This window comes from Megachile rotundata, chromosome 1, assembly GCF_050947335.1.
Source record: "Megachile rotundata isolate GNS110a chromosome 1, iyMegRotu1, whole genome shotgun sequence".
NCBI lineage: Eukaryota > Metazoa > Arthropoda > Insecta > Hymenoptera > Megachilidae > Megachile > Megachile rotundata.
Genome location: NC_134983.1, coordinates 5,436,998 through 5,452,878, shown reverse-complemented (window position 1 = coordinate 5,452,878; position 15,881 = coordinate 5,436,998). Strand labels below are relative to the sequence as shown.

Below are 15,881 nucleotides of genomic sequence, written 5' to 3'. Positions count from 1 at the left end.
TTCTCACATTCTCACATGCTCAAATTCTCCAAATATCCGAATGTCCACATTTCCAAACCTTGAAACAGAATTGTTCTTGCAAAAAAAAATTGTTCAACTAGATACAGACAAATAGTATCAAAATACTGATCAAATTGCCACTAAAAACCACATACATATGAAACAACACAAGTCCATCCATATGCATAATAAATCAGAATTCAACTATACACAAGGTGCACTGTTTTGGATGTGGATTGTCATTTTCCTCACCAAACCAACATATGACCCTTAAACAAAGCTGCAATTATAAGAACAAAAATTATAATGATAAAAATATAAACTAAATGTAATAAAAATACAAACAAAATATAAAATAAACCGGGTTAAACTGTACACAAAATGCACATATTTCTGAGGTAGAAATTTTGACATCAACGTGGACAGGTCGTCTGGTTCGTTCGCCAACCGGACCGGCACGTCATCTTTAAACAGAGCTGCAGTTGTAAAAGCGTGCCAGTGTTACTTTCCCTGGCTTCAGGACTGGCGAAACAATTTCTGAACCTCCTAACCACCCTATCCAAGCCCCTTCTTGGCTATCCGTGCCACGGAGCTCTCCGGGGCGAGCACAATGCATCGTGAAATATGAATGCACGCCGCGCGGAAAGAGGAACGCATTCGGAGAGGGTTGAAACTCGGCGAGGGTGGCTGACGGATCGTTGTAGCTATTAATTATTAGCACGAAACGAGGTGTTGATGCCGAGTTTCCTCGTTAGTTATACCATTAGACTCGACGTCTTCGTGCTAATTGCTCGTACCTTCAAGTTGTCGCGGTGCTGTTAATGGCGTTTTTCTTTCTTCTGTTTCAGGTAAGACATTGACGGCGGTGAACTTTTTCTTCGGTTTGATCGAGAGGCTGAAACGTGAGTACTGTGAACTGATTTGATTGAGGCTAATACTTATGGCTTTAAGGTGTATCATAATACAGGAATAAGGTGGTACTTGACTTATACGAAATCACACCGGTTAAAAATTACGACAACTCGTAAATAACTCTGATCCTTAAATAAGACTGAGTAGTTTGATATAATTAACACTATTTCTTACACGATTTTGTGTATACAAAATATAGTATACAGTATATATTTATATATACTATACAATATATAATATATATTTATTTATACAGTATTTCAAAACTTCTAAATTGCCAAACTTTGTATTTTGGCGTCCTATATTCTTTAGTTTCCTTATTTCCCAAATCACTATATTCATAGAGCTTGTTGTGGTTATTTGGGTAAAAGAAAACAGTCCACTTTCAAGAAAAATAATATTTAATATTATAGAAAATTAAGAACACACAGAACAAGACTGGCACGCTCACGAGTTTGTAACCGACTCCGTAAAACATCTGATAATTAATATTGACATAAGAAGCGGAGCTAAAAGAATCGGAGCTCATCCCCTCTAATGACGCGTACAGACACAAAGGAAAACATAACGGGTGTTGAGTTTTTCTTCAACAGAGCTGAATATTCTCAAACCTTCATTTGAATATTTGGGGGATTTGAAGTTTGGGAAGTTGAGAATTTAAGAGTTTAGAAATTTGAAGACGTGAGAATCTGAGTATGTAAGAATTTGAGAATGTGAGAATTTGAGAATGTGAGAATGTGAGAATTTGAGATTGTGAGAATTAGAGAATTTAAGAATGTGAGAATGTGAGAATGTGAGAATGTGAGAATGTGAGAATATGAGAATGTGAGAATGTGAGAATGCGAGAATGAGAGAATGTGAGAATGTGAGAATGTGAGAATGTGAGAATGTGAGAATGTGAGCATGTGAGAATGTGAGAATGTGAGAATGTGAGAATATGAGAATTTAGGATATTGGAAATTTGGAAATTTAAAGATTTGAAAATTTGAAGATTTTAAGGCATAAGAATTTGGAAACTTGGAAATTTAGAAATTTAGGCGTCAGGAAATTTAAGGATTTTCTAATTTGTGTATTTGACAATGTGGAAATTGAAAAATTTGAAACTATAGGCATTTGAGAATTTCTAAATTTAGCGAAATGAAAGCGAAATGAAAATTTAGAACTGTAAAAGCTTTAAATTTTAAATTTCACCATTTAAATTGATATATTAATCCCTAGCTACTGGATGTTTCTATACCGAGTACGGATATAAATCGATTCCCCAATTCCGGAATAGCATTCGACCTATGATAATTTACTTTTTACCCTGAAAGTTCGATCAATTTGCATCGCAGATACCTGCGCCTAAACATGTAATTACAGTTCCCAATCACCTAATCAAACTTTGAAACGTTCATTGGTGAGGAAACGCATCACGAGAGTACTAGGAATCGAATAGTGAAATAGACCGTAGAATCAGACGAAGCTAAGTGTAAAATCCGGGCAAATTTCCTCGAATTTTCCGAAAGTTCGGCTGAATTTCGATCCACGCTTAATTCACAAAGTGGCAGCGTACTAGCAAATTCTGCTCGTTTTGAAGTGAAATAAATCAACGCGTCGTATTTTACTAGAATTGAAATCACTGATCGATTCGAAACGTTTCTCAGATTTTCTTTTACGGCGATGTTGCTTTGCCCCATTTTAGTTTCGTCCATTTTAAGTCTCTTTTAGAGCTTTTGAATTAAGTGAAAAATACAGATTAGGCGAAAATGTTTTTTGTGTTAGAAAGAATTACTTTCATTTTGACATTTATTGCTGCAGATGATATTTACATCGTTTGACATTTATTTGTTTTCAGACGACTCTCTAACAACTAGTCAATTCATACTGACAAAGATATGACAAAAATTTCATTTGAGATTTATTTTGTTCAAACGACTTTCTAATATTTAATCAACCAAAAACCATGAAGTATCGTCAGGAACTTATACTGCCTAATCCTCTCGCTGTGCTATTCTAAGACCTGGCATTGAATGATACTTGCATTGTATCTTAAGTACTAATATGTAAGTGATGCTCGTATTGTACCATAAGCACTAATTTTGATGAAATTTGTATCAAATTGTGTCAGGCTTTGTTCCGAAACTGGCCAAATGTAACACGAGCTACCATGATATAAGTTACCACAGAATGTAACACGAGTTTGTACATTGCTGCCTTACAAAAATGGGCTTCAATACAAGGAAGCAGTGAAATGCAGCAAACATGTTAATAATAACAGCATTCTGGTCAATTATCGAACTTCTCCCTTACATTGTTATCATCGGCGAGGGAAAATTCACATTGAGTAACATCGAAATATCGAGTTTCTCGTGGAGAAACTAGTGGTCGAGCAGTACAATCTCATTCGACATAACTACTATCGCAACTATATCGTGTCTCGATGAGAGACCTCGTCTCGGAATGGCTGATCCGATCCTGGCACATCCTTGTCCCGGTAGGACAGTAATTGTCGCCCGTTCTTGAAATACCCCCGTCGAATATTGCGTGCTCTGACAATAGAGCACAATAGCAGGGTGTCGAGGCGAGGAGAATATTCCAAGGCATCCTCGTCCTCATCTATCTGTCTGTACATTTACGCCTGTAATTCTCTTTCTCTATTCCTTCCACATCCCGATTAACGGGCGAGAATTTGGGCTTCGTTATCCTGTCTATCTTCCTGCTTCTCCTTCTTTGCCTCTGCGTCTGACGCCGTACGCTGGCTTCCTTTGTTTCCCGTGGGATTGCTGTTTGCCGTTTCGAGAACGGGACTGGTAAATTGAAAAATGACGCTGCTAAACAGCTGCGGTTTCCTGTGATTTTCCTCTCAACTACAGCCACCAGATTTGTCTTCGAACTTACTCGTGATAATTGTTTTGGTACACTGTCCATCAAAAATTTGTTCTTAAACATTTATTTTATTCTTCGTTGCATCTTGCAAATCTGATATAATAATGCAATTGATTCATCAGCTAACAACTATATTCGTATAATATTATTATACGATAAGTACTATTATACGATTAATGTTACTGTAAAATAGATATTGTACACGATAAATATTACTATATGACAAGTATCATATACGGTAAATATTACTATATGATAAGTATCGTATACGGTAAATATTAATATATGACAAATATTATATACGGTAAATATTACTATATGGTAAATATTGTTACACGATATATATCGTATACGATAAATATTACTACACGATAAATGTCATACAATAATTTGTAACATACGACTTACAACATCTGTATAAAATTATTCTACCACGTTATTACACATAATTCGTGGATTTTTTTAAAAGTTGTAAGGCATGCTCTTCTGTAATGTAGCTTGAGATGAAGTATGACTTCATACGATTTACCTTTTGAAGTACTATGACAATTTAAATTATAAAACGTCGATGAAATTTTCTCTGCAACGTTCCGTTTTAGTTTGCGTTTCTTTTACAAGCAGTTGATATTTACGGCACGAAAGCTTTTAAGTTTATGCATTTTGTAAGTGGAATGACTGAGCGCATCTGCTTTAATCTGCTTTCTTCATTGCAACCTTTTTCAAAGTGTTTTATGTTACAAAGCAATATTTCCTGCTTACTTTTTACACGCTTTAAGATTTACATTAGTTAACATAGTAACAAATGTCGATGAATCGGGATTGTTTATTTTTGTAACGAATCAAAATTTGTGCGCAATATTTGGTGTATTTTCTTTTGGTAGTTATAAGATGGTAAAATATATCTTGAAAATAGTTAATTAATTTTTATACTAATTTGTAGCTGGAAATTCAAAGATTTAAGTATATGGGGATTTAGAAAGTTGGTCATTTGAATATTTAAAAAATTGGAGATTTGGGGATTTAATAGTAATTTATTAATTGCTATACTTGCTAGCAATATATCAACATTAAAACTGTTTTAGCAAGACGCTCTACTTATTTTTTTAATATTTGTATTGTTATTTAATACTTCAGTATCTAGTACCACTTAATAAACACAGGTATGTATGTTTATATTAATTTATAGAACAATTTTTATCACGCAATGAACCAAAGATTATATCAAATAATAAATAATAATGAAACATCGTATAGTGTAGTCCATTATCAGAAAGCAATCAACGACAAGAAAATTGTTCGAACAATCAAAGATAAATTTTCCGCTATCATGAAAAGAGATTTTGCTTATATTTGTATTACGTATTATAGTCACAAAGGGTAGATAATAGACACAGGAAATGAGGAAGACAGAGAAGAATTAAGCGTGATAGAAAAAGTGCAATGGAAGAGGACGAACGGGAAACGAGAAAATGGGAGCGAAAAAAAAGTGAACAGAGAACGGAGAAATGCAGCTGATTATCTTTCAGTTCAATTTGTTCATCTACACAAGGACTACAAATTAAAGTTCATTGGACGCTTTGCTGGCTAAACAGCAGCCAGAAAATTAGTAATTACAAAAGTGTACAAAGAAAATGACATTTCACGTAAAATACGCATAAAATGACAATCTACGTAAGGCACGTGTAAAATGACAATTTACGTAAAGTGTGTTCTACATCATGTTTGTATATCGTTTATAAAAAAAATACACTTTTTCCGGGCGTTTGTGGTTTTTTAATCTTTATATGTATTGCATATAAAACATTTGAGAAATTTTTATATATTCTACTGGGTCTTTAATGTTTCAGAATTTGTTCAAAATTTTTGCACATAATTGAATAGGAAAAATTTGATAGAAATTGGAATTTTTATTTTTCCTGTTGCTGTCTCCATTCAAGCAATAGGGATTGAAAATTATTGTGAAAAAGTTTCGACCAATAGAGGGTTGGTGTGATGTTTTCAACCAATAGGGGGTTGGCACATGATGTGTGATGTTTTTAACTAAAAGGGGTTGAAACATGATGTGAGATGTTTTCAATCAGTAGATAGTTGAAACATAATGTGTAACGTTTTCAACCAATAAGGGGTTAAAACTTGATATCAGATATTTTTAACCAATAGAGAATTGAAACTTGTTGTGACATGTTTTCAACCAATACGGAGTTGTAACTTGATACGATATATAATACTTTCAACCAACTAAAAGTTGAAACTTGATATCAGATATTTTTAACTAATAGAGAATTGAAACTTGTTGTGACATGTTTTCAACCAATACGGGGTTGTAACTTGGTACGATATACTTTCAACCAATAAGGGGTTAAAACTTGTTATCAGATATTTTTAACCAATAGAGAATTGAAACTTGTTGTGATATGTTTTCAACCAATACGAGATTGAAACTTGATACGGCATATTTTCACCCAATAGAGGGTTGAAACTTGATATGAGATTTTTCGTAGACACACTATCCACACATTGCAAGTTTCGCTTAAGGACATATTTGACCAGCTACACCCTATCATTATCTTGAATAAAAATATTTTTAATGAACTTTTCGAATTTTTCGAAGGAACATGTGTCACGTCGTGTTCACCTTGGCTGTAGGAAGTGTATGTTGCACATGGATGTACCTAACCTGCAGAGAACCTCTTAAGCGTTGAACGTTGATCGCAAGTGCGCGTCAGGGAATCGTAATTGCTTCGTAATTGAACGTGCATAATTCGACAGATTACAGGGCCGATTTCAGAAGGGCGTCTTAGGCGGCGAACTCGGTACACTATTCTACATTTGCGTTGGTAATCTGTTAGCTCCGTGTAGCGAGTGCTGGTACCAGCATATTTAGACCTTTGATTAGAACTGGCTTGATCGTCAATTTGCTGCTCCGAACTCCAATACAATCGCGTCGGTTATCAACTGTTAATACCGAAGATAAGTGGGTTCGAAATCCGGTATGGAAATACCGATTGAATATCTTGCGAATATTGACGAATTTTAATTGGTTTCGTTGCTCCTTATGCGGCTGGAACAAGGTATTTACGATAGTGATCGACATCGATCCCGACTGTTTGATACCAGCATGTTTATTCAGCATAGTGCTTTGCCGAATTGACTTCTGTTACCTAGATTCCATAGAGCACGTAGTCGTCAAAATAGGTTTAATGGAATGGAGGTAGGGAAATGAAGTTTGTTCGCAAAGTAAATGTTAGGCTGGTTATTCTGCTAATGGTTTCTATTCGAGCAACATCGGAATCTACAGTTTCTATTACGAATACTGAAATAATGTTTTTATAGAACCTGGTAGAATGATGTTAATGATATTTGGGATTTTCATATGTGGACGTATAGTAATTTGAGAATTTAGGTATTTGCGGGTTAGGGAATTGGGGATTGGAGATTTTGGAATTTGGGGATTTGGGGATTTAAGAATTTAGGGATTTGGGGACTTAGGGATTTTGGGGATTTGGGGATTTGTGGATTGAGAATTGGAAGATTTTGGGATTTGCAGATTGGGGATTTGGGAATTTGGAGAGTCTGAGATTTCAGATTGGGAATTTGAAGATTTGGGGATTTTGAGATTTGCAAATTGGGGATTTAGGGATTCAGGAATATTGGAATTTGGGAATTTTGAGATTTGCAGATTGAGGATTTAAGGATTTAGGAATATTGGGATTTAGGGATTTGGGCATTTTGTGATTTTTAGATTGGGAATTTGAAGATGTGAATATTCTGAGATTTACAGTTTAGAGAATTAGAGATTTTGGAATATAGAGAAATAGTAATTTAGAGTTTTGGCGATTTGGAGGTTTGGAGATTACTTAGAAATTCAGTGATTTAAATATTTGGATATTTGGATGTTTACATACTTAAGTAATTAAATATTTAGAAATTTTGAAATTATAAAATTGAATAATTGGATAAAGAGAAAATTTCAAAGTTCAGAAGTCAAGAAATAGGTATATTAGTAAATTGGTACATTAGGAAAGCCGAAAATTTGGAAAATGAAAAATTCAATAATTTGGAAATTGGAAAATTAAAAAATGGACAATTCTCTAACTAAGTTTACAGAAAATTTCGAAGTTGAGATATACAAAACTGGAAAATGAAAAAGTTGGAACATCAAGAAATTTTGAAATTTTTTATTTCAACTTTGATGAGAATTTAACATTATAAAATGTTTTAATTTGAGAATTTGATAACTTGCAAATTCAGAAATCTGAAATTTTTGTAATATTAGTATTTGAAACTTTATGAATCTAAAAATGCGTGTTAAAAAGTTTGAAAATCTAAAAATTTTCAAGAATTAATGAATATGCATATACATGTATGAAGATATGTAAAATTTAGAAATGTACCTGTTATCAAAATACTTTTTCGCTTTCAAAATGTAAAATACATCATTTATTTATCATCCATTTATTTATTATTTATTTATTTATATATACAGCATTTATTACATCAAAATGTTGAAATAAAATGTCACCTTATTACTTGGCAGAAATACTTTTGTTGTCAAATCTACCAATTTTTCACATGGTTAAAAATTTCTTAACCCATCTATCGTCATACCACCCATATAACTTTCAATTTATACCGGAAATTAATCAATAATTAATCTTGTCAAACACTTTAATAAATATTTGATATCATTAGTTAATGATAACCGATCATATTGACATTTTAAGATATACCTTATAGCTATATCAGAATAATCATTCAGCGTTGAAAATAAAATTGCTATATATTAAAATTTTCAAACATGTCCTCGTCGCTCAAAATGTTAAGTATTAATTAAATTTATGTCAAAAGTTAATTTGACAACTCGGTTTCATTACAAATCATAAAAATCTCCAAATGTAGGTCAAGCAACGAGAAAAGTCCTCCCGATGCTAATTGAATTTCAGCTACTTATTAACCCTCATTGATTCTATTTCCAGCAATTTATTAGATCTTCGATGACAATTACCGAGTTAAGAAACAAAAAAGTATATTCAGAGGTTCTAGGTTGTCGTGGAAAGTTCAGTGAACGACTTTAATCAGGTGTCGTTAGAGAATTCGACGCGACGGGAGGGCTAGGTAGTTTGCTCAAGGCATCGGGGGTACCTAATTACAAGGCAAAGGAGCAAATGCTATAGATTAGCTCATTAGCAGAACGCTTGTCTGGTAATACAATTAATTCGTCCTGTGGCAACGCCTCTCGCGTGTATTTCGTCGGGGTGGATGGTGAATGTACAGGGAATCTCATCTTGCAAAGGCCAGCATCAGGCATCGAGCAGCCGATGAGCCTGTTGCTTTATTGTAATTTGATCGATAATCGAATTCTGGATCTCTTTGGTAAACGGTTTTCCGCTATCGAGCTTCTTATTCCGCCGGGTAATCGGAAACCTTTTCTCCGTGCTGCCTTTTAATTACTTGTTTCGAGTTAATTAAATAGTAACGACGGGTATTAAATGATTAGATATAAACGTGGAATCTTCTGTTTCGATTCTGCACTCCAGTCAACCGTGTTTCGATTCGATTCTCTGCTTCTTATTCCCAATACGCCGATGTTCGTTCGAACGTGCATTATTCCATTGGGTTATTTCGGTATGTTTAATCGCTGTAACCTCGTTGTTTCATCGTGACCAATCGCGCGATTTAATGAGTAATTTGGCATGTCGTCAAATTTACGTACTGCTCGATTTCACTTTTAATTTAATCGTTGTAAATTTTTTAATTACACTATTGAGTGATTAAATTGTTGTCGATAATTGGAGGGGCAATCTTTAATTGCGAAGTGAAATTTAATTGTTGACTTTTTTATTGGAAATTAATTTCTAAATAAAGCTTTATCGATCTTATTGAATTCAAGATTAAAGGATAAATTCAAGTGTAGATTTTTTAGATGGCGATCAAGTTTCAGTTGAAAATTTCTTCAAATTAAGACTGAAGGTTAAATTTTTAATTCACTCGTATAACACTCATGTAATGAAATTTTTGGAAAATTAAAAATTGAGTATTCTGAAATTCAACCTTTTCTTTAGATACAAGTTCTCTAAAATCAGAATCAAACTTTAGAAGATACCTCCCTTAACATTTACCCAGTATTCAGAGGAAGCCTACGTTTCCTCATAGTTCCCCATAGTGCACGATCATTCATCCAACTTCTGGATCGATAGTTGCCATGGGCTTCCGTTAAATTCCAGCAAACCCTTCCGTTCATTCTGAATTTGCTCGCGTTACGATTTGGTCCGCCATTAACCGGGAATCTCTCAGCTCGGGGCATCAGAAATTCCAACATCACTTTCAATTTGTTGCAATTGTTGAGAGTGAAGTTTCCGGCGGATGCGTTCGCATCCCTAACGACTTTTACTACCGCAACGATCGACCTTAGAAGATCGAGGTATTTCTCCGTTTCTGTCTTTCGAACAAACGGGACGAGGTAAAGCAGTTTGTTCCGTTGTTGCTCGAGTAATGCCGTACAATTAGTCAGTGGTTGATGTACTTGCCCGGTTTAGTATTATTGCACCCCTTGCACAATATCCGTGCCACTCCTTCCACATGGCTTCCCTTCAGCCGATATTGCGTTACGCGAAGCATCCGCAACTACCGAAGTGTATATCCAACGTAGAAACCTTGCTTGGATTATGACCGATTAAATTCCGGCCAACCTCTTCTCTCTCCTCTCACAGATAATTCTGCGTGTTGTCGAAAGAAATTAATATTGGATCGGTTACATGCAGGGAATTTACAGGAATCAATTTTCATGTGGCACGTCAGGGTGCAAAGTAAAAACCTTAGCCTACATGTTTTTCGGCAGGTCAGATCTAATTATTACCGCCTTAAGGGGGGCAATACCTTTAGACCGATGAAAATAGGCTGATTCTTGTGAATTTTTTTGTATAGGATATCTTTGTTTTGCGTTTTTGAAATTTCACGTATAATTTATTATTACTATTGCCTATTACACAATATTTTTTGTTTTTAAATACATTTAAAAATGGCGGAATTATAACAGTCCTTCCTGGAAGTGTTTGGCGCGTCTCGTGAATCGGTGTGGGTTCTAGCCTTAGATCCATTGGTCTAAAACAAATTTGCAGACAATGTTTCGAAAACTAACATTCACAGCTAGTAGATGAACCTCAGAAATGTGCAAAATGTGTAAAATTAAAGAAATGGCGCGCTTTTAAAGAAAAACTTTGAATTTTATTGAAAATTTTTGTACTATTTTGCAATAAAAAGGACTTTAATGTTCAATTTATTTCATACATTTAGGTTCATATATTAGATACTATTGTCATGGATATGTGCAAAAAATTTGAGCGCGATTGATAAACTAGTTTTTGAGTTATCAGCCACACCAATTGTAAAAATGTAGTTTTGAGAAAAACGCGTTTAAAGTTTCAGTCCTCCGTACTGAACGCGTGTATACCCGCGGCGCTAATCGGCCATAACTTCAAAACGGTTCGGTATTTCGGTTTAAAATTTGGAGACCATATTTTTAAGATGTTGCACTAACATTTTATGGAAAAAAAAAATTTTCAATTTTTTAAGATTCTAAAGGTATTGCCCCCCTTAAGGTAAAATAAAGAACGTTGAAGATATATTTTGGATTTGGCGATCTTATGCAAACTACAATTGGTATTATACTCAAAACTCGATGTTTATGCAAATTTGATTTAGTTTTGTCACGTTGGAACTGTAATGTCACCAGTCTGACTCGATGTTGTAGGCCAAGAGGTTAATAGCTTGAACTACAGTGCGTTGCATTAACCCCTCATGTTTCTCGTAATTTGAGCTTGTGATAGAAAATTCTAATTAGTATTTCTTAAATACTAGTTTATAGTGCGTAAAAAATAAGCTGTACAAAATAAAATTTACTTATTAACTTAATTATTAAGCCGGGTTTCGTAAAACGTGATTTTCAGCCATCTTTTAAATATACCAACCTTATGTATTCTTTATGTTGCCTCAACCAAACAAGTTCATTATGTTTCTTATCTCTCGTTTATTATGTGCTTTACTTCATTTTTAAATTGAAAGTAACTGTTCATCGGTTGTCTGTAAACCTATCGTTGAACATTGGTCTCAATTTTTAGCCGAATATTTAGATCAATAAATATAAAGAAGGTTAGTATATTTTTGCAATACACTGCATTTCTGGGATACGAACATTTTCACATATTAGTATGACTGGCTCCTCACGTGTTTTTTAATTTTCATGCAAATTTGTTATTTTATTACAAAGTGAAAATTCTCCAAAATGAATTAACATAGAAATTAAATGACGACGTGTAGAATGTGAAATTCTCGAAAATGAATTAATGTGGAATGTGAAATGAATGAATTAATGAACTAATGTGAATAATGTGGATTTGGTTAGGTAACTCATTTAAGAGATTTATATTCGAAAGATACTGTGCCTTTCAAATACCCCTGCGGAAAGAAGTCCAAATGGTTTAAATTGGGGATCCAAGGGGACCAGGCAACTGATCCACCACATTCAATCCACCTTTGATCGAACACCGTGTCTAAGTGCTCTCTCACATTACACACAATATCAGGTGGAGTTTCGTACATGTACCACATCGATAACCTTTCTGGCATAAACATGTCAAAGTACCGAGGTTATGTATTTACTAAGAAATTGTGATAAGCAGCTCATGAAAGCCAATTTCGGAATATTACAGGATCAAAGAGCTAATTTCCCATAATGCATGTTTGAACATTTAATGAGAAACAGTGTTGAATATTTATATGTATAATTGTACGAGGATATTCTTTTATCCACATGTAATCATGGAAATTTGTAATTCCCTTTCGCATAAATGCAATTTTATCAGTAAATAAATATAAAGTATAATATTTCGTAAATGAAATGCAAGATGAGAAATTCGAATTCGAAGTATATTTGATGAGAATATAAATTTAAACAAAAGAAGATTACAAGTAAAATGTTGCATAAGTGTAAATTATTTAAAGAGTATTAAAATTTCGAGGTTTAAAATAGATAGATTTTTTCTTGAATACTAAGTAGAAAAGTATAAACTTGAATTACTCATGGTAAAAGATAGTTTGAAGATAGAGTGCACGTGGTACGAAATGGTTAATGAGTTCGTTATACTTAATATTAACGACACTTCTTTCCATGCTGCTCCGCTTCCTCCGATATTGCCTCGTCGGAGAAACTTCCGTAGCTATCAGAATGCGTCTCCACGGCAAGTTCTATCGGTTTATGAGCGATTAAATTTCATCAAATATCCATTACAGGATGTAATTATGTCGTGAAAAGCACTTCAGTTATCTAATATCTCCTTTGAGACGTCATTTTATTAAATTATCGATGAAACTTTGAAGGTTAAATAGTATCGTTTTCAGACACTCGGTGTCACCCAAAAATTTGTTTGCCGATACCTGTACTTGGACATGAAACATATTGTGGCTTACAAATTTGTTTAGGCCCGCTATTAAATTTTAGAATTTAGTTCCATAGCGAAGGGTCAGACCTTCGGTTAATTTTTTTACCTATAGCAGCAATAACACCCAAGGAATCGTTACATTGTATCGAGTATTTAAGTTTATTGCCTAACATCTGATTGCCAGAACCTTAAGCTTAACAGTAGAGTTCGTTATTTTCAGTTTCTATTCATGTCGAGGTACTGTTTGGTTTTATTACTTGCTATGGTCATTTTTTGGAAAAAATTCATGTTCTTCATACGTTACAAGCTTCCATTTCCACCCCATTTGTACAGCCAATAGAAATTAAGTATTTTCACCCTCACCATGTAGAAACTGTAAGCATGTAACGTACTTTCATGTTCATAAGAAAAATGTCATTCGCCTCTCAACATTCGTAATAGTAACAACTTGTATTAGTTTGTACAGTCTCCAAGTTTTGGAGTGGTCCTTCGAGTAAGGAAATAGTTATAGACTTTACAATAAACACAAATTTAGTCGGCACACCACGTGCAATATTCACCAAAGCTCGACAAAATTTATTTCAACCACGAGCGTTAACAAAATTTATTTGTAAAATACTATTTTTCAAGTAGAAGAAAATATACAAAAAATACCATATGCTTATTGCCAAAGGTGAATACATTGACAAGATGTTGTATTATTTTTTAGTAATTGAAAAATACACAAGAAGTACCATAATCACTTACTCATAATGAATACATCAATAGGATATTCTACTATTTTTTTATTAATTAAAAAACATATAAAAAATACCATATAACTTACTATTAAAGATGAATACAGTGACAGGATGCTCTATTATTATTTTATTAATCGAAAAACACACAATGAATACCATATGACTTACTTTTGAAGGTGAATGCAGTGATGGGATATGTTATTTTTTATTAATTAAAAAATATTTAAACTGTACCGTATTACTTACCCATTATGATGAATACATCAACAGGAAATTCTACAACTCCTTCACTTCTATCTAATTCACTTCTACAAATTTTTTAATAATTAAAAAAATTATAAAAAATACCATATCACTTACTGGCAAAAGTGAATACATTGACAGGATCCTATTACATTTTATTAATCAAAAATCATATAAAAGACTGCCATATACTTACTCATAAAAATGAATACATTAACAGGATATCCCATTATTTTTTAAAAATCGAAAAATATGAAAAAATAGCACATCTGTTACCCATAAAGGTGAATACACTGAACGATGCCCCACAAAGAAGTAGAAAAGCAAATTTTTTCACGAAATAAGCATTATTCTAACACACAGTGTTACGAACAAGAATACTCTGCGTCAATTACCTGTATTTTCTGTTGCCCGTTAATTACGCCAGAGCGTTAGCAAAAAACGTAGCTCAAGTTTTATTTATCTGCAGCATACCGTTTGTTTTCTCACGGATCTTCGACAAACAGACTGGCCGGTATTTTTAGTGCGCCACGTTCGTTGCAGGTAATCCGCCGTTGCTTTTTAAAGTCCGGGCATTAAAAACATCGTTAGCCCGTTCCTGGACGGGGCTGGGCGGAAGGAAATGGTCGGCTGAGAATGTAATTAAGTGCAGTCCAAGATTTAGTGCTTCTGCCTAGTGGGCTGAGGCTGGGAGTCTCGCCTCCTTAAGGAGACTCGAGTGTCCTTTTAAGGGCCGGGTTATGAATTTAGCGAAGCACGTGCGATAATAGGAATTATTCGGCGAACTTCCTCTCCCAAACTTTCATTCTCCTGTCGACGAAAATTTATCGGTGATCCAACGGGATCTGGGGAACTGATATGCACTCGCGCAAAAGGACTCGTTGTCAAGTTAGCGATTATTGCAAATAATTTCTTCCTAAAATCTCCATATTCCTACATTTACAAGTGTCTACACCCTCAAATAGATAAATTTCCAAATTTTTTAATTCTGAAATCCACTCATACCTAGATTTTGAAATTCCCAAGTCTCTACAGTATCCAATTTCTTTATCCCCAAAATTGCTATAATCACAAATTCCTAAATCTTGAAATTTCTACGTACCCAAATTTCTGTACACCCAAATCTCTACATTTCCAAATCGCTATATTCATAAATCTTTATATTTCCAAATTATCTACATCTCCCATCTCTACATTTCCAAATCCCTACATCCACAGATCTCTACATCCCCAAATCCCTACGTCCCCAAATCCTTACATCCCCAAATCCCCAAATCCCATATTTAAAATATTTAAAACCTGCATTTATATACACTAATTAAAATTTTCAAATTTTTAGTCATTTTAATATTGTTTTATTTTGATAAATTTCAAAATGAAATTCATAAGGAATACTACGCAACGTGTCTTCTACGTTCACGTTTTTGAAATTATACTCGCAATCTAACCCAGTGTAATATTTCTTTTCAGAAAGGTTGTTCAGTCATAAATTACTAAAATAAAATCTTCGAAAGAGGACCCTGTTATCGTTCGACGCGCTATAAATATTGGCTTGGGCTTTAAGAAATATGAACGAAATCTGACATCGAGGCATCTCCAGAGTTACAAATTTATTGTAACCGTGATGAAATTCCCGGTTGTAAATGCTGTAACATATGTTTGCCCGTCAGATATACGGCAC

The 15,881-nt window shown here is 34.0% G+C and overlaps 1 protein-coding gene across 2 annotated transcripts in view; it reads left to right on the top strand.

The window, feature by feature from the left end:
• LOC100874918 (mind bomb 1) overlaps positions 1 to 15,881 on the top strand; it is a 488,386-nt gene that overhangs the window by 338,966 nt on the left and 133,539 nt on the right. The window contains exon 10 of one of the 2 annotated variants that reach the window (XM_076535779.1): positions 849 to 867. The exons of the other annotated variant lie outside the window; for it this stretch is intronic. Coding sequence (XP_076391894.1) covers positions 849 to 852 — 4 coding nt within the window. The 3' untranslated portion in view covers positions 853 to 867. Of the gene's footprint in view, positions 1 to 848; positions 868 to 15,881 lie in introns of those variants that run through there. 2 annotated transcript variants of the gene reach the window in all.